Source organism: Emydura macquarii, unplaced genomic scaffold (assembly GCF_026122565.2).
Source record: "Emydura macquarii macquarii isolate MOO-44397 ecotype Brisbane River unplaced genomic scaffold, CSIRO-AGI_Emac_v2 contig_2975, whole genome shotgun sequence".
NCBI lineage: Eukaryota > Metazoa > Chordata > Testudines > Chelidae > Emydura > Emydura macquarii.
Window position 1 is genome coordinate 1,512,465 of NW_027133112.1, and position 19,156 is coordinate 1,531,620.

The window sequence follows — 19,156 nt, forward strand, 5'->3', positions numbered from 1 at the left end:
ATTTTTTTTTTTTTTGCTTTGGCTGTCTAACATTATTCCTGTTGCTGGATTCTTCACTGCATTTTAACTTTTATTGAAATCAATATTTACTTTGGTACTTTTAGCAGCAAATCATGTGGTTTTTTACTTGATATAACTGAATTGTTAATTAACATAGTGCCCAAAGGTGCATAAGGTGTTCTGGTAGCACTATTAGTAGTAGTAATAGTGTAGCACCTAGAAGCCCATTTTTCTAAGCACTGTGCAAACTGAACAAAAAGGTGATCTCTGCACAGAAAAGCTTATGATCAAGGTATAAGGTGAGAAAACAGATAGATTGACACAGGGAATTCCAGATAATAGTGGAGAGAATATTGGTAAGTGTGATAAGCAGTGATCTCAGCTCACCAGTGGCCTAATCATGGTGACATTTTTTTTTGTGAAGACATCTTTCTTGGGTATAGAAGGGAGTCTGAAATATAAGACAGTTCTGAAAAATTTCTATTTTTTTATACCTTGGCATATTTATCCCTTTTTAACTTGACCTTTGTCAAACATTCAGCAGCAAGCTGTTAATCATAAGCATTCTCTTCCTTTAATTTCTATTTTATATTGAGAGTTTTTAATCTATACAAATATTCTTCACTCTCTTGACATGAAAAGCTTGTCAAAGTTGGAACATATTTTTGAATTGCAGCATCCTATTACCAACAGCTAAGTCTAAATCAATTTGATATTTTAAAAAAGAACATTAATAATTTAATGCAGCATATAAAATGTGTTCAGTACTACTTCAATTCTAGGTTGATGCTGTGTAATATGCTGATGTAGACCTCAAATGTTTTGGGGGATCATGGAGAAAACTTGCTTCAGTGAGTGATGGTGACTAGTGTAGTATAAGGGCATTGTTCTATGAAGTGCTGAGACCTCCAACTTCCATTGAAGGCAACATATGAAATTTGCTATTATATTATTGGAGATAATCTAGAGGTGAGCAGGTATAAGAAGTTTGGAAAACATGAATTATGAAAGGTTGAAAGAACTCTACACATTTAGTCTAGAGAAGAGAAAGCTAAGGGGGCGGTTAAGTCCTCATATATGTGAAAGGTTGCTGTAAAGAGGTTGGTGATCAATTGTTCTCCATGTCCCCCAAAGGTAGGACAAGAAGTAATCGGGTTAGATTACAGCAAGAGAAACTTAAATTCGGTATTAGGCAAAATTTTCCAACTGTAAGCGTAGTTAAGCACAGGAAAAGTTTGTCTAAAAGTTGTGGAATCCCCCATCATTCAAGGGTTTTAAGAACAGGGTAGACAAATATCTGTCAGGGATGATGTCGGGCAGACATATGTAATCCTGCCTAAGCATGGAGGTTAGGACTAGATGACATCTTGAGGTCCCTTAGAAATCTACATTTCAGTGATTCTAAATATCAAATATAACATGAAAATCCTTTCTTTACCATCTGTATGGTATGTGATGTTTAATTACTATATGTAGAATAGGGAGTTATAGTCACTGTTTAAACTTTGAAAATAAAATGCAAAATTGCTATAGGAATTTGGCCCAAACAATCTCCTAAAAATTGGAAGTGTTTATTTCAGAAACAGCAAAATGGAAAAAACTTGCTTATTTTTCAGCTGTGTTGCAAATTAAACTGTTGCTTACCATACTATAGTAGTCTTAGAAATAAATACTGGCATTTTCAAAACTTTAACAGTAAAGACTGGAGCAAGGGTTGTCTTCATTTTCTCATTTAGCACCAAGCTAATTCTAGTATTTAATTTAGTATTCTCTGTGTACTGTTAATAATTCCCTTCTAGCTAAGCGTATTATGGTCCAAGAAAAGTCAGAAAAGGCTATTTTTTGTGATTAGACAGCATAATGAAAGGTCTGATCTAAATTTCCAAAGGGTAAACAATGTATGAAGTCCAAATTCAAAGAGCGGCTTTTAATTTGAATATAGTTGCATGTTCTATTTTGCATTGACCGGACAACTTGGTATTTTGGCCATTGGCATTGGTATTTTGGAGGCATGAGTGGTAACACGTCACCAGACTTACTTGCCTTAGTTGTCAGTACAATTTTCACCTATAGAATGCCTAGAGCTTTTCTTAATTTTTGTGTGTGGACCATTCTGATAAGAAATTTGAAACATAAATTACTTATCCTAAAATAACTAAAACTCCCTCTTTGGGTGGTACTTTTCATTTTGGGTTTTTTTGTAACGTCTGTTCTCTTTGTTTTCTTTTCAGATACAGAACGTGGTCTCATAAACTGGACTAAAGCAATCTTGTTGACACTTTTATTTATATTTTTTAATTTTTGTATTTGACTTAAAGTGCCATGAGAAAATTTGCATATTGCAAGGTGGTCCTTGCCACCTCACTGGTTTGGGTCCTTTTGGATATGTTTTTATTGCTTTACTTCAGTGAATGCAACAAATGTGATGAGAAGAAAGAGCGAGGCTTACCTGCTGGAGATGGTGAGTGGATATTCATAAATTACAACTTTGTTTAAATCATCAGTGAAAATTTGCCCATTGACAAGACCCAACAGTATAAGTGTGGTTTCATCTTGTACATATCACAGACTTTGTCTACACTGTCAGCGAAATTCAGCGGCAATTGACAAGAGATGCGCACGTCAAGAGATACATAGAGTAGGGTGTGTATCTCCCGTTGACTTCCTAACTTCTACATAGTGCAGCGTCCCCACTATGCTGTGCTGAGGGGAAATGCCCTCCTGTCGAAACAGTGTTAATCTTTTTTCATGGATATATTAACACCATTGACTTCCAGATCAATTTAGTGCGTCTCCACTGCCGCTCAGTCAATCCTGCGGAATCGATCTAGTGGCGCCAACAGTGCTGCCGTGAATATAGACATACCCACAAATGTTTTCAGTCTTTTTTTTTTTTAAATTAAACTCTGGAGGTTGTGTAGGAACTCTCAAGATTTGAGGCATTCTGAAGGCAGATTTGATTTAAAATGACTTTAGTAATCTGCCATACTGTGGAAAGAATAGGAAGGTAAAACAGAGTTAAGAAAATAATCCAAATCTTTCCCTACAATAATGTAAATCTGCAATAACCCCACTGACTTCAGTAGTGTTACACCAGTGTAACTAAGCTGAATATGGTGAATCAATGTAGTCATTTTGAAGGACAGTGATCTCATTAGCAAATAAGTTTTGGAACAAAAGCCATTTATTAAAATCAGTACAGTAAACCCTCCAATATTGAGATCTACACTAAATGCTTATTTTTGAAACAGGAACTATTTTATTCTGTACCAAAGGTCCTCGAGAAAACTTTGCTATTCCTGTCCTCCTTTGCTACACAGCATAGCTGTCATACGCTAGCCAAAGGAGCTCAGTGCTTTTTGAAAGAATATTTTAAACAGCGTAAAACTGTTGCTACTGTAGTATAATGTATGGGGATTGTCTGGATTCAATACAAGTATATCTAGTTTTCTTTGCAGATATATAAAACAAACCAAGTAAAGCTGTAAAATACAGGTGGAGCTGGCATTGGCTATAGTTAAGATTGCCTATCACTTTCCATTATAATCTGCCAAACTTCAGGATGGCTTAATTTAAATCACCAAGTGGAAAGCCTCAATTTAAATAATTGGTTTTAATCAGTTTTTCTGTTTATAATATCTTTATTTTCTAAAGAAAGGTGCATTCTGATTGGTTAATATAATTAAAACATGCTGATTTACAACTAAATAGAGTCTCTACACTGGATTAGGTGTATCTATTTGCTACCTAGGATAGTACCATATAACACATGCACACACATTCTCTCTCTCTCTCTCTCTCTCTCTCTCTCTCTCTCTCTCTCAACAATTATACTGATTTTCTGAATTATATATTTTTAATGTGTTTAGAAAAAGGTGAATGATGTATTGCTTATTTACTAGATAATTAACTTTTTTCATGAAGTGTGTCAAGCTGCATTAGGATGGTAACTGGATTTAATTAAATATAACAGCTTATACAATTTATTAAACAAAATTTGTGACCGTTTTGTATACATAAACTTCTCTTTCATAGAATCATAGTAGATTAGGGATGGAAGAGACCTCAGAAAATCATCTAGTCCAACCCCCTGCTCAAAACAGGACCAACCCCAACTAAATCATCCCAGCCAGGGCTTTGTCAAGTTGGGCCTTAAAAAATCTCTAAGGGTGGTGAATCTCCATCTTCCTAGGTAACCAATTCCAGTGCTTCACCACTTTCCCAGTGAAAAAGACTTTCCTAATATCCAATCTAGACCTCCCCCACTGCAACTTGAGACCATTGCTCCTTGTTATGTCAACTGCCACCACTGAGAACAGCCTAGCTCCAATCCTTTTAGGAGCCTTCCCTCAGATAGCTGAAGATTGCTGTCAAATCCCTCCTCACTCTTCTCTTCTGCAGACTAAACAAGCCAAATTCCCTCAGTCTCTCCTCATAAGTCATGTGCCCAGCCCCCTAATAATATTTGTTGTCCTCCACTGGATTCTCCCCACTTTGTCCACTTCCTTTCTGTATTGGGCGGGGGCCCCAGAACTGGACACACTATTCCAAATGTGGCCTCACTAATGCTGAACAGAGAAGAATAATCATTTCCCTTGATCTGCTGGCAATGCTCCTACTAATGTAGCCCAATATGCCATTAGCCTTCAAGGCAATTTAACAAAGAAATCAACCTTGTTATTCTCAGTGAAATCTCCCACAAACTTCAACCCAAATGCAGTGTTTTAGATAAAACAAACAAATTTAAAATCCTCTGCAGTTAATAAGTGATTATAAATCAAAGAATAACAAGTCAGATTTGGTCAAGAGGAAACAAAAGCAAAATGCATTCTAAACTAAGCTTAACACTTTCAGCAACCTTACAAACTTAGGTGTTTCTTACCACAGACTGGCTGGTTTCCCTTCAGTCAGGCTCTCACCTTTGGTCAGCACTTCAGTTGCTTGGTGGTGTTTGTAGATGGAGGTGGAAGTTGAGTAGTGAGGCAGGGAACTGTAGGAAGAGAAAGGTTGATCTCCTGGTTTAAGCGATTGAATGCCATCCCAGAGAACTGGATTGGATACCTGTGAAGTTCCAATGTGCAGCTTAGCAAGTCACTTAAACCAAATTTTTAGGAGGCAGCCATTAACTGTGTAGTTCATTTTTGGGTGCCCAATCAGAAAGACATAGGGCTTGATATACGGAGGTGGTGAGCTCTCACAATTGTAACTAAAGTCCATGGCAGCTGTGCTTAGAACATATAAACTGGAAGTACTCAGAAAAATCAGGTCCTAAGCATCTCAAAGGGGATACTCAAAATTAGTAGATGCTTTGACAACTTTGGTCTTAATCTCTATGCCTTAGTGTCCAGTTGTAAAATGGTAAGGGTGTTATGAAGGTAAAAACAATTGTGTCTAGGCTCTTGTGATTTTAAGGCCAGGATCTGTGTTTGGAGCTTTTAATGTGACTAACTTATTCTGATCAGAAGTGCCTTTAAAAAAAATGATGCTGGGAGAACAAATTAAATGTGAAATTCTTAGAAAGTCCTGTTCCCTCACTACACTGCAACTGTTTTTTGGGAGGAGAGGGAAACACATGTTAAACCCTAGTCTCTGTAGAGGAAGGAGACTTTGCCTTGCTCTACTGCTCCTATTGATGTAGCTGGAGAAATGCTTTGCACATATGTAGTACCACAAGTGTGTGGAGGAGGTAAGGGGGGAGGGGGTAAGGGGTGAACAGAGCAACTGGGATAGGGAAAGGGATCAGGCAAAATAAGGAAGACTGATGATAAAAATTGGTTGAAAAAGCAATTGTGTTTTAGATCATTTGCATTTTCAGAGTTTTTGCATGGTTTGTTTGATTGCTGCTCTCAATCAACTTTTATAAACAATGTTCAAATAAGAACTAGTGAATGGTAATGTGAAACTTTTATGAACTGTCCATAGAGAGTTTTGTCCTTTCTGTTAAAAGGAGCTATCTTTCTTATTTCTCTGGCATTAGTGATGACACGAGAAACTATTTTAATTTCCTACCAACTCGCTGAAGTCAAGTTTCAAATTGAACTGTTAATCCTCTACATGTCTAGAAACTTCATTTTATAACAGAACTGATAATTTATATTTTAAGATAAATTTAATTTAGGGAATGAGCAAAGTTGCATACATAATAATGCTTCATATAACTGTTTTCTGTTAGTCCAGAATGGTCTTATAATATGAATGGAAAGATTATGTTTTCAATTAAATTTTTGATATTATAGTTAACAATTAGCTTTGATGTAGAATATATTAATTTAGCATTCTGTTAGTAGTACTGGTTTGGAATCTGAGTATGAAACCATTTAGCAAGCTGATTAGACACTGTTTTAAACAGAATTATAACATCTCTTTATAGTTATAATATTCCAAAGGTCCCCTTTATGACCAGTTGAATATCAAAGCAGTTCATTGGAGATATTTTCTGAAATACATAATGTTCTTTTGTTTGCAGTGTTGTTGTAGCCATATTGGTCCCAAGATATTAAAGAGACTGAGTGGGTGAGGTAATACCTTTTATTGGACCAACTTCCATTGGTGAAAGACACAAGCTTTTGAGAAGAGCGATTTGTAGTTTGAAAGCTTATCTCTTTCACCAACAGAAGTTGGTCCAATAAAAGATATTCCCTCACCCACCTTGTCTCTCTGATGTTCTTTTAATAGTCATTTTTTGGGTTGTAAAGTCCAGCACTTGGAAAGCTGAGAGATCCCAGAATTTAGGTAGCACTGTCCATACTGTGCACTGAATGAGGCAAGGGGTCCAGTGATACATAACAGAATTAGGCCATGTCTATACTAGAGAGCTTACAGCAGCACAACTGTACCGATGCAGCTGCACCGAATGTAAGATCTCTCGTGTAGCTTCTCTATGCTGACGAGAGAGAGCTCTCCCATTGACATAATTAAATGCCCGCGGTCGTCGTCCCCCCCCACACACACAAATGAGCGGCGATAGCTATGTCAGCAGGAGAAGCTCTCTCACTGACTTAGTGCTGTCCAAACCAACACTTCTGTTAGAGTAACTTATGTCACTCAGAGTTTTGGCTTTTTTTCACACCACAAGTGACGTACGTTATATCGATGAAAGATGAACATAGTCTTAGACTGGTCATAATTAAAGATGATTGAAAATCTTCCAGTAGAACAGTTCTCTTTTGGAAAACCATTTGTTAGAATTGCAATTTTCTTCAGGAACATGTTGATTTCATTGAATCAGGCAGGCTGGCAATTGGCAATTTTTAACAGTACATCTCTCAGCCAAACTTGAACAAATTTCATGTGACTAATTTCTTTGGTTGCAGAGCATTCACCCTGCCATATTTTAAAGGCCTGCTGCAAACAGTGGAGATGTTTGAGCTTCTAGGAAAATACTTAAATCTTAAAGTATATTATACAGATCAGAATTTTAGTGTTCAGTAGAATTTGTCTATTTGTTTTTATATAAAAATAACTTCTTTTACCAACCTTCTAATCCTGTGGTCACCAAACCTTTTACATTGTGCTCCCCCTCCCACTTACCCTTGTCTACTGGGAGTGGGGTGAGGGCCACAGTGGGGGACGGGCAGGAAGCTGAGCAGCTGGGGTTCTGGGGGCTGCTGTGGCTGAGGCTGGGGGGCCAGATGCCAGGGATTGAGGCCAGTGCAACTGCTGGGGCTGGGGGCCAGGACAAGGCTGAGGGCGGTGGGAGTGGATCAGAGTTCTGGCCGATGCTTCTTCCCTGCCCCCCATGGGGGCTGTCCCAGGCCCTCCCCGCTGTGCCCCCCCCAATGTTCCTCCACACCCTCCTACAGGGGCACTCCCCACAGTTTGGGGACCTCTGTTCTAATCTATAGTAGTGGATGTTACTAGATATGAAACAAAACCCACACTGATTTTTTTTCCCCTCTGGGAAAGTCTTTGAAATATAATGAAAACGTAGAGGTTTGTTTCATAACTGAATTAAATTTGTGATGCACTACATTTGTACAATACAAATGTGATGACAGAGAGGTGCTTGTTGATCCTCCAAATTAATAATTGGTGCTGAGAATAGGCCTTAACTGCTCTTGTTAAATATCTTAATACTCTGAAGTTTTATTTTTCCAGTATTGAAAAATGTCAAATTTTAAATCTGTCCTCAGCTCTTGCTTCATATGGAACCGTGCTCATTAAACAAATTAGATAACCCTTGCAAAACAAAAATTAGAAGAAAACATAAGAATGCCTGCAATAGTCTTATCTCCCCAGTAAATTTCCGAATAGTCTCATCTCATCTGTAAATTTAAGTATTAAAACTTATTTTCTTTTGTTAGTTCCAGAACTGGTACAGAAACCACATGAAGGTCCTGGAGAAATGGGGAAGCCTGTTGTTATTCCTAAAGAGGATCAAGAAAAAATGAAAGAGATGTTTAAAATAAATCAGTTTAATTTAATGGCAAGTGAAATGATTGCACTCAACAGATCGTTACCGGATGTCAGGTTAGAAGGGTAAGTACCTTCTATTCTATTGAAGGCATGCTTTACTTAAATGAAGAACACATATTAAGAATTCTCCATACTAACCATAGTTCTTGTATATATTGGTAATCAGTATAGATATGAAAGCTGTAAGACACAAGCGATTGTTAGAATTGATGGGTTTGGGGGGTCCATTTGTAAAATTCAACTTAAAAGCAAAGCCAACAAATTTCATTTACCATTATTGTAACAATGAAGTTAGTTATGATTATTAGGCTTTTTCAATAAATTAAATTGGTCTTGTTGAGGGTAAACCAAGATGGATAAAAATCTCTAAAATAAAAATTAGATTTTTTTAAAATAAACACATTTTTTCCTCATTAAAATAAACCTTTCTTCTTTGAGGAGTGTTCCTGTGGGTGCTCCACTTCAGGTGTCCGAGCGCCCTGCGCGTGAGATCAGAGATTTGTAGTAGCAGTGCCTGGTTTGATCGCACATGTGTTGTCGTCGTCTTGTGCTTTTTTCGGCGGTTACATAGCGCTCTGTGACCAATCTTCCCTCAGTTTCCTTCTCTACCGCCTTTGGCTTGAGTCGGAGCCCACAGCAGCACCCTTCTTCTTAAATAGTTAATACTTAATAGTTAGCTGTTCTCATTAGAAACCTAGTAAATCCTTATTTTCTTTCCTTGTTTCTCCCTATACTTGTTTTAAAAAAACATTTAAAAAAATATTTTCATCCCAAGGTTTTTCCCGTTTCTTCCTATAGTTTATAGTTTGGGAATAGAAGAGTAGAAATTTACACAGCGGACAAAAACCTGGGCATGCCTGGTTTCCTCATGGTTCAAGTGGTGCCCAACCTGCGGGCTTTTCATTCCTCTTTCAGACGGTCACTCGCAGTGTGTCCGTTGCATGCGGGAATTGCACATCCCTCAGAAGTGCTCTCATTGCCACAATTTGAAAGTGAGAGCAAGGAAGGCTAGAGACCTTCAGTTGAAAATCCTTCTAATGGAGAAATCACTGCAACCCGCATCAGAGCCTGAATCAGGGTTTTCTCCAAGCCAGCGGTCATCCTTGGCACAGCCTCAAAAGCAACCCTTGGCAACCCTAGGCATAGCCACAAAAGCAACTACCAAGGGGTCTGGTTTAAAAAAAAAGACCACCAAAAAGCACCCCATAAGCTCACCTGAGAGGGAATCAACAAAGAAAAAGCGTCCCTTGGATGCAGAAACGACTTCGGTACCAAGGGCACTGAGTGCCTCTGACTCCAAGACTTTGGTACCGTCAGGTACCATAAGTACCCAGAGAGCTACAGACCCTAAGAGGGCAAGCTCGGACAAAGGTACTAAGGGCAAGGAAAAGCACACTGCCTCATTACCCATAGAGCTGAAATGACAGCCAGCACTGACCACCTCAACGGCATGCCAGCCTATGCCGCCACCTACAGTACCGGTGAAACCTTCAGCACCAACAGCAACAATACTTACACCAGCTGCACCAATGCCAGTACTGACCTTCCCGACACTGCAGCAGTTTCTTAGGCAGGGAGATCTGGTAGTCTCAGCAACTCCAGAATCCCCCCTTTTTGGTAGTGATATTACACCAGCACTTTGGTCCGAGCCACATTAGTACAACACTCAGGGCAGGCCCTCTACTATCCAACGATGGCGAGGAGGAGGAAGAAGGTAAAACACATTCACCTCACCACTCCTCCTCTGTGCATTGGCCCAAAGCAGGACTGTCCAACCACCCAACATCTCAAGCATCCAGTTGGTACGGACACCTATGGATACCACTTCCTATGCCATTTCCACCTCAATGGCAATATTCAGACTCTTGGGCCATGTACAGGGCCCAATGCTCAAAGATTGTATTACCCACCAAGGTCAAGAGTACTACACTCTTCCACAACAACAATGGCTTCACCTCCCTCTGAACCACACGAGGAAGTAGCTGATGACTTCTGATGTAGCATCTGATCATGAGAACACTTCTCCAGAATTATTGTCATTTTCTCCAGACGAAACTATAATGCCTCCACCACCCACTACTGGAGATGATTTCAAACAATTCCAGGACCTCTTTAAAAGGGTGTCTGAGGCTTTCAAAATATCCTTAGAAGAGGTAGGTACCTGAAGCACAACACAAATTGTGCCCCCCCAAGATACTAACAGAGGAAGTACTTACCATTCAGAAACTGGCTGTCACCATTTCAGAACACCTGGAGAAACATCATATCAGACAGATGGGTTCTAGAAATTAGAGAGTGAATATTCCATCCCATTTATGTCTATCCCATTCAACCACCCCCTTCCCCGTCCCTTTTCAGGGACCCCGTTCATGAGAACCTGTTACAACAGGAAGTACAGCATCTCATACAACTTGGTGCAGTAGAACCTGTACCACCATGGTTCAGTGGGAAGGGCTTTACTCTCACTATTTTCTGACACAGAAGAAGACAGACAGATGGAGACCTTCTCATATAAAATTGAATTGAAAAGTATATGACAACTTGTAATATCATTAAAGCCTAAATTTACTATAATCTATGAAAATAATTAGTGCATCAAAGTTTTAAAGAAAGTGAAACCACTGAACTGATGAAAATCATTAGCTAATAAACATTTGGGGCTTGAAGAGCTAAACCAGCTTTTGATGGTTGGATCCTCTTCATTTCACTTTATGCAACTAGTTCTGTTCAATGGCTAGTTCATTGAATTGAGAAACTGGCTGGGAGTTTAAAAAGTGGAAAAGCTTGTTTTCTTCTTCCATTCTTTATGTAAAAACTAAGTGTGAGAAAAGATAAGGTCAACTAGTCCTAAAATCTTGAAGGACATGATGACCAGAAACAATTACTTCAGTTCGCTAACTGTATACAATACTTCATTTGTTTAATAAATTAATTTTTAGATACAAACTATTTTGATAAATCTTTTGCTTATGTATATAGCACATTTAATGTAATTTTATTTAACTAATTTAGAATGCTATTTTTGTGCGTTTTTAATTGAATTCCAGTTTCCATCCGAAAGCAGCTTGACACAAACCACGAGTAAAAATTAATGTAGTAAATAATACATCATTCACCATTTTCTAACTTAATGTAAAAATTAAGTATTTGAATAACTGTATGTTAACCTATATAATTTAAGTAATTATGTATAGATACAGTGTATCCTTCAGGTTATCAAAAATAGTACCAAATTTAATGTAAAGGCTATATTTGGTTGCAAAGCAACACTTCAATGGTTATACCAACCAGTGAGAATCAACTTTTCTTTAGGAAGATCTCTACAAAGTACAAATAAAATTGGTTTAAATCAGTCCACCCTGGAAAACAAAGATATTTTAATCAGGCCTAGTAAATCTCAAGAGAAAATTACTTGTTTGAATAATTCAGAGGTCACACGTTTATAATGAACCAAACTATTTTTTTCATTTAAATAGGGAAAGACATTAACAAGAAATGGTGTACTTTAAATAACTTTACCTAATGTAATTGATACAAACTCTTATATAGGTTCCATATAGTTCTTCAAGTGCTTGCTCATGACGATTCCATTCTAGGTGTATGTGCGCCCACATGCATGGCTATTGGAACTTTTTTCCCTTTGCAGTATTCGTAGGGCCGACTCTGGCGCCCTTTGGAGCCCCACATTCATGCCTCAGTATATGAGGTACCGCTGGCTCCGTGCTTCCTTAGTTCCTTCTTTTCGCCTGTGACAGTTACTGGAACTTTTTGCTGTCTTTCTGTCACAATGCTCAGTACTGTTTTAATAGTTATAGTTTAGTTTTTTTCAGGTTATTTGTAGACCATTGTTAGTTTAGTTTGAGTAATCCTGTTAGGGACTTTTGCCTGGGAGTGGGTTATGTCCCGTTCCCTGGGTTTCAAATCTTGCACTACTGCAACAGGCCTTTCCTGCTTAACGACCCCCAGGATAGCCTTTTAAAATGTCTGGAGGAAACGCACAGGAAGGACAAGTGTAAAATTTGCAGGGGCTTCAGGCTGCAAACTGGTGGTTCCCATATGATTGCCAATGCTGTGGTAAATGACACAGTTCCGGTCCCGATGCTGTGCTGCAGGCGACCGGTGCCAGGAGCCCTGGTCCCGATGCTGTGCTGCCGGTGACCGGTGCCAGGAGTCCCAGTCCCGATGCTGTGCCGCTGGCGACTGGTGCCAGGAAGACGAGTACTGGTACCATGGAGACTGTTATCGGTGCTGCTCAGATGGTGGGGAGCATCCTGAGGTGGGAGAGCGAGAGAATGACTTCAGGGATCGGTGCTGTGCGAGTGGGGGCCTCCTCCATTCTGAGGACCGAGATTGTGGTGATACCGAGTAGTGTCATGATTCAGGTGAGCGATGCGATTGCTGTGGAGGACCCATCATGGGCTTCTCCCTTCACATTGGCACCTTCCCTCTATCCGGTGCCGAGAAAAGTCTAGGCAGCACCGGCAATATTAGGATCATCAGATCCCTCACTGCTTGAAATGCTTCTTGCGTCGATGGAGCCACCAATTCCAGGGCTTGCACTCTTCCTTCCCACAACACTGCTCCCCCATACCGCATTGCAGCCAAGTTGAGGCACCGTCAGCTCCTCCTTTGTTTCTGTGGGAAGACTCCAAATCCTCGGGTTCTGAAGGGGAGCCTGGCCTGCGACCTAATCAACACCAGCACCCAAAGGCACAGAGATTTGCGGTGGTCCCAGGGACAATGGCCCATTCATTGGCCATATTGGAACCCATGGGGATTCCCCATGGCACCAGGTCCTTATTCTTATCGCTTTTCGGGAAAGCACTCCGTGGCCCTGGAGGAGGCTCAGGATTCAGCTTCGGATCAAGGCACCAAACCTCATGAGCAAGCGACCACATCAGCCCGAACAGAGAAGGAGGAGATGCCCCCTTCCCCAGCATTGCCGTCATCATCATCACCCCTGGAAGTGGTCACCATCACAGAGCCCTCAATCTGATTGGATGACTTCCAAGCCCACCAGGAGCTCCTCAAGAGGGTGACTTCCAACCTGGGCATAGAGGCAGAGGAACTCAAGGACACCTCAGGCAACCTCTATGATGTACTGGTAGCTGCGGTGCCAGCCCAGGTTCTACTCCCTGTTTTCAGAGGGATGCTCAAAGTGGTTAGGGCCGTATGGCAAACACCGTCTTCCTTGCCACCAACATCAAAAAGGGCCAAAAAGAAATACTATGTCCTGGCTAAGGGATTTGAATACCTTTTCACACACCCGCCCCTGAGATCCCTTGTGGTGGCTGCTGCCAATGAGAGGGATAGGCAAGGTCAGCTGAGTTCGACCTCAAAAAATAAGGACTCAAAGAAACTCGACTTATTTGGTCGAAAAATGTATTCTACAGCCAGCCTTCAAAATAGAATTGCAAGCTGGCAGGCACTGCTGGGAAGGTATGACTAACATTTGGAACTCGCTGACAAAATTTGCTGTGATACTGTCTGAGGAGCACACCCAGGACTTTGCCACCATCTTAGAAGAGGGTAAGACAGTGGCTAGAGCAGCTCTGGAGGCAGCACTGGACATGACAGATTCGGCAGCAAGATCCATGGCCTCTGTTGTGTCAATGCATAGGTGTTTGTGGATGCAGTTGTCTGGGTTATCCCAGGAAGTGCAACTGTCCATACAAGATCTCCCCTTTGATGATGATGCACTTTTCTTTTTCGAGTGATGTCCCTGTGGGTGCTCCACTTTAGGTGTCATTGCGTCCCTCACCCTCAATCGGAGATCATCTCAGCAGTATGCATTCGGGCCGTGTGCAAGCAGCTCTTGTCTCGCAGTACTGTTGGTGCATCTTGTATTGTGCATGCGGCCCGACCACCTGAGTTCCTTGTCAACCGTCCACAGGCCGAGACGGAGCATTACCAGCAGTCAGAAAATTTTTCCTCGTTGACAGTTTTTAGACTTAGTTATTAGTATAGTTTAGTCATAGTTAAGTTTAATTTAGTCAGTTACGTTATCTGTTTAAAATATATTTTTTTTTATCTCTTTTCTCCGAATAGCGGAGCTTATAGTAATAAGATGCCAGCTTCCCCTGGCTTTAAGAGGTGTACCTCTTGTAGAGAGGCTATGCCAGTGTCCTATGGACACTCACTCTGTGTATGCTGCTTGGGCGAAACCCATGTGCCATACAACTGTACACACTGCAAAAATCTCAAAGCAAGGGCCAGGAGGGACAGAAACCTGAGGTTGAAACTAATTCTAATGGAAAAATCCCTCAGACCCTTATCAGCCAGGACTGGACAAGCCTGAAGCAAAACGAAGACTAAAGAAGAGGGCCTCTTCCCTTATTTCTAGCTCTGCAGCAAAAAGAAAACATTCGCCTAAGAGGCTGTCCCACAAACAGAGTACCAAAGAGTCAAAAGAATCCTCAGGTACAGCTCAGTCAGTATCACCTACGGATCGAAAACGTCCTGGTGAGGAGTTGAGTGACTTTCAAAACCTGTCCTCCAGTACGGCACCGCCTAAAAACACGGTGCAGAAACCGCCTGACCAATGGTCAACGCTGACTTTGGCACTACCAGAGTCAGCTGCGCTGAAGAGAAGTATGGTGCCGAGAGAGACAGCAGCACCAACACTGGCACCGACACTGATCACAGCACGGGCAATAGATGATATGCAGACTGCAGCATCGATAGTCAGTAAAGTACCAGCCATGGAACCGATGATTAGGAAAGCACTGACTGTAAGTGACGCACCACTCACTGTACCTACCTCTGATGTGGTTCTGTCCTCAGCACCAACTACCACCACAGAACCGATGGGAACCACGACACCGACCCCGGCACCTTCAGGCAAAAGGAGTTGCAAACAACATCACGTACAACCTCTGCAGTCTTCATCTCCAGATCAGAAGGCACCCCGGAGTCTCCAATACATTTTGCACATGATGAGGCGTTTTCACGGATACACTCCCTCATTGCCGATGATAATGATGCGGAGGAAGCTCAATTCTCATCTGAGTACTCATCCGTTACCCCGACCCTCACTACCACCTCCTTATCATGCCTACCATAGGAGACACAAGCCATATCTCTGCTATGGTCCACCATGGTTTTGCCCCTCCTATGCCATATCACGGGCAATGGCATAGCTGGGATGCCTGGTCGTCACATTCAAGAGCATACGAGAGACCTACTAGCTCTCGTGTCAGCACCACAAAATCTGTGAGACCATCAGCTTCAAATACCTTTGCTGAAGCAACCTCAAACGGAGAGCTTCACTGTGGATCAGGATATATCTCCTCCCACAAATGAATCATCATCTTCCCCAGATGAAGCTGTGATTCCCCCCGCACCTACCATTGTCGGTGATCCCAAACATTTCAACGATCTTTTTAAGAGAGTAGCTCAAGATCTGGAGATCCCTGTAGAGGAAATAACAGAATCTCACTACAAGTAGCTCAAAATATTGCATATGGCAACACCATCCAATATCGCAATCCCCATGGACGAGGCTTTAATGGAACCTGCTAATAATATATGTATGACACCGGCAACCATTTCTCCTACCAACAAGAGGAATGATAGGAAATATTACATTCCAGTGAAAAGGGATGGAATTTTTATTCACTCACCCACCTCCAAACTCACTTGTGGTAGATGCTGCTAATCAGAAAGGAAAGCAGACAAACTATAAAGCCACACTACATAAGGACTGGAAACGTCTTGATTTATTAGGCAGGAAAGTCTACTCATCCTCTGCTTTGTTAATGAGGGGTCTCTAATTATGCAGCACTCCTATCTAATTATGTACACAACATTTATGAGAAGTTGTCACAATTTTCCAGTGGCATCCCAGACACTAAAAGAGATTAATTAAATAAAACTGATTAATGAAGAACAACTTGCAGCATGGATATCTCTGCTGGCCACTTTAGATGTGGCAGATACCGCAGCTAGGACAACAGCCACATCCATCATCATGCATAGGGCTTCCTGCTGTCATTCTGCAGGTCTTCCGAGGAAGCTACTGACAAAAATAGAAGACCTGCCCTTTGACAAAACACAGCTTTTTTTGCTGAGAAGACGGATGAAGTCCTCCACTCAATGAAAGATTCCAGGGCGACCCTCAGAACACTGGGCATATATACACCTGGAACAAAAAGAAAACAACACAAATTTCAGCCCTACGCTCGCTGATGTCCTTTCCAACCCCAGTATAAACAATACAAACCTCAAAGGGGAAGACAAAGATCACAACGCAGACAGCCACAACAGTCATCTACCACTTCTCAACCTACACCATCTAAGGAACAGTTTTGAGAAGTTGGTTGAGAGTCTGAGAAACCCCAATCAGCATGCAGTGGCAGTCTCACTAAAGAGAAATTTTGAATTCTGCTTAAGACCGTTCCATCCCAATTGGTCAACAATAACAACAGACAAATGGGCTTTGGAAATAATCAACTCAGGATACACCATCCCACTCATATCCATTCCTCCCACCCACTATCCTCCCCGGTCCCTTTTCAGGGACCCATCTCATGTTCAAATATTGCTACTAGAAGGAGAACATCTTCTACAAATAGGGGCAATAGAACGTGTACCGCCTCAGCACATAGGGAAGGGATTCTATTCCCACTATTTCGTTGTATAAAAAGAGTGGGGAATGGAGACCCATATTAGACCTCAGGACATTAAACAAATTCGTGAGGCAACAAAAATTCAAAATGGTCACTCTAACAACTATAATACTGGCACTGCAAAGGGGGACCTGGTTCTCAGACCTCGACTTACAGGACGCATATTTTCATATTACTATCCACCTAGCGCACAGGTGTTTCCTAAGATTTACTGTCTCCGGCAACCACTGCCAGTACAGAGTTCTACTATATGGCCTTTCCATGGCACCGAGAGTCTTTCCCAAAGTGCTCACAATGGTAGCAGCACATTTAAGGAAACAGGGAATTACCATTTTCCCATTCGTGGACGACTGTCTGTCTGATAAAGGCATCTAACCAAAACCTAGCCAAACAAGCTATCTATCAAGCCATAAAAATATTTTAAAAACTCAGACTAAGGATAAACATCGAAAAGTTCACTTTAAATCCAACTCAATATCTAGAATTTATAGGAACGGCCATGGACTCAACAATAGCCAGGGCATCACTACCAGTGCCAAGGTTCAGACCTATAACGGACCTGATATCATTGGTAAGGAACAGCCATACCATAACAACGCATGTAGCCCTACAGCTTTTGGGTCACATGGCAGCTACAATGTTCCTAGTGCGCCATGCACTTCGACATATGCGATGTCTCCAAGGATGGCTCGCTTCAGCATACAGACTAACAGACAGAGCCTGAACAGAGTCTTAACAATACCAAACGTGGTAAAGGACTCTGATATGGTTGACTCAGGAAAACAGTATGATGACAGGAATTAATTTTTCCCAGAAGCCACCATTGATTATGATCCACACTCCAAGGATGGGGAGCTCACGTGCAGGAATACACAATTCAGGGCAGATGGTCAGAATCGGAAACTTACCTTCACATAAACATATTAGCATTTAGGGCAGCATGCAACACTTGCTGACACTTTCTACTGCACATAAGGAACAAATTAATAAAAATGATGGACAATACAGCGTTCATGTTCTACATAAACTGCCAGGGGAGAGCAAGATCCCACTCCCTATGCAGCGAATCAATGAGACTATGGGATTGGTGTATAAAACACAATATCGACATATCGGCGGCATACCTGCCCGGCAAACAAAACATCATCGCAGACAATCTAAGCAAACATTTCTCACGAAATCACGAGTGGGAATTGAGCAACAGTCATCAAAGAAATTTTCCATTATTGGGGACATCCAACGATAGATCTTTTTGCCACAAAACAGAATCACAAATGCCACCTTTTCTGCTCAAGAGCAGGACTGGGGCCAGGATCAATGGGAAATGCCTTCACACTCAACTGAGGTGAAGTACTCCTATATGCTTTTCCTCCCATACCAATGATACACAAGACCATGCAAAAAATCAGGGCCAACAAGGCAACCATGATGATAACACCAGACTGGCCGAGACAAACATGGTTCTCCGGTCTCCTGAGCATGTTGATACACAAACGGATCACGCTTCCCCCGAGACATGATCTTCTCTATCAGGATGCAGGCCAAATTTATCATCAAGAGATACGAAACCTTCACCTCATAGTATGGCTAATAAGTGGTTCTGTCTCGAAGAATTGCAATGCTCTGAACAGGTGAGACAGATATTATTAAACAGCAGAAAACTAACAACAAGGAAGACTTACCTGCAGAAATGGCATAAATTCCAATCATGGTGTGAAGAGCAACAAATTGACACGTCGTCGTCTTCTATTCAGATAATTCTCAAATATATAATGGAATTAAAGAAATCAGGGTTATCCGTTAGTTCCGTAAGAGTACATCTATTGGCAATCACCGTATTCCACAACAAAATAAATGGTACGACAGTATTCTCTCACCCGACAGTAATAAGATTTTTAGTGGGGTTAGAGAGAGTATTTCCAGTCGTTCGTGCCTCCACACCATCGTTGGATTTAAGTTTAGTACTCCAGACCCATTACTAAACCACCATTTGAGCCTCTAGCAACATGTTCGTTCCTCCCTATGTCAATGAAGGTTTCATTTCTGGTTGCTATTACATCTGCCTGACGAGTAGGAGAGATTAGCACGCTGATGGCTTATCCCTCCTACATGAT

General features: G+C 41.2%; 1 protein-coding gene across 3 annotated transcripts in view; it reads left to right on the plus strand.

Annotated features, from left to right (window-relative positions):
• The window catches only part of GALNT1 (polypeptide N-acetylgalactosaminyltransferase 1), a 182,603-nt gene that overhangs the window by 75,695 nt on the left and 87,752 nt on the right, over positions 1-19,156 (plus strand). For all 3 annotated transcript variants that reach the window (XM_067569940.1, XM_067569942.1, XM_067569943.1), the window contains 2 exons: positions 2,232-2,461; positions 8,304-8,478. In XM_067569940.1, coding sequence (XP_067426041.1) covers positions 2,323-2,461; positions 8,304-8,478 — 314 coding nt within the window. In that variant the 5' untranslated portion in view covers positions 2,232-2,322. The remainder of the gene's footprint in view (positions 1-2,231; positions 2,462-8,303; positions 8,479-19,156) is intronic.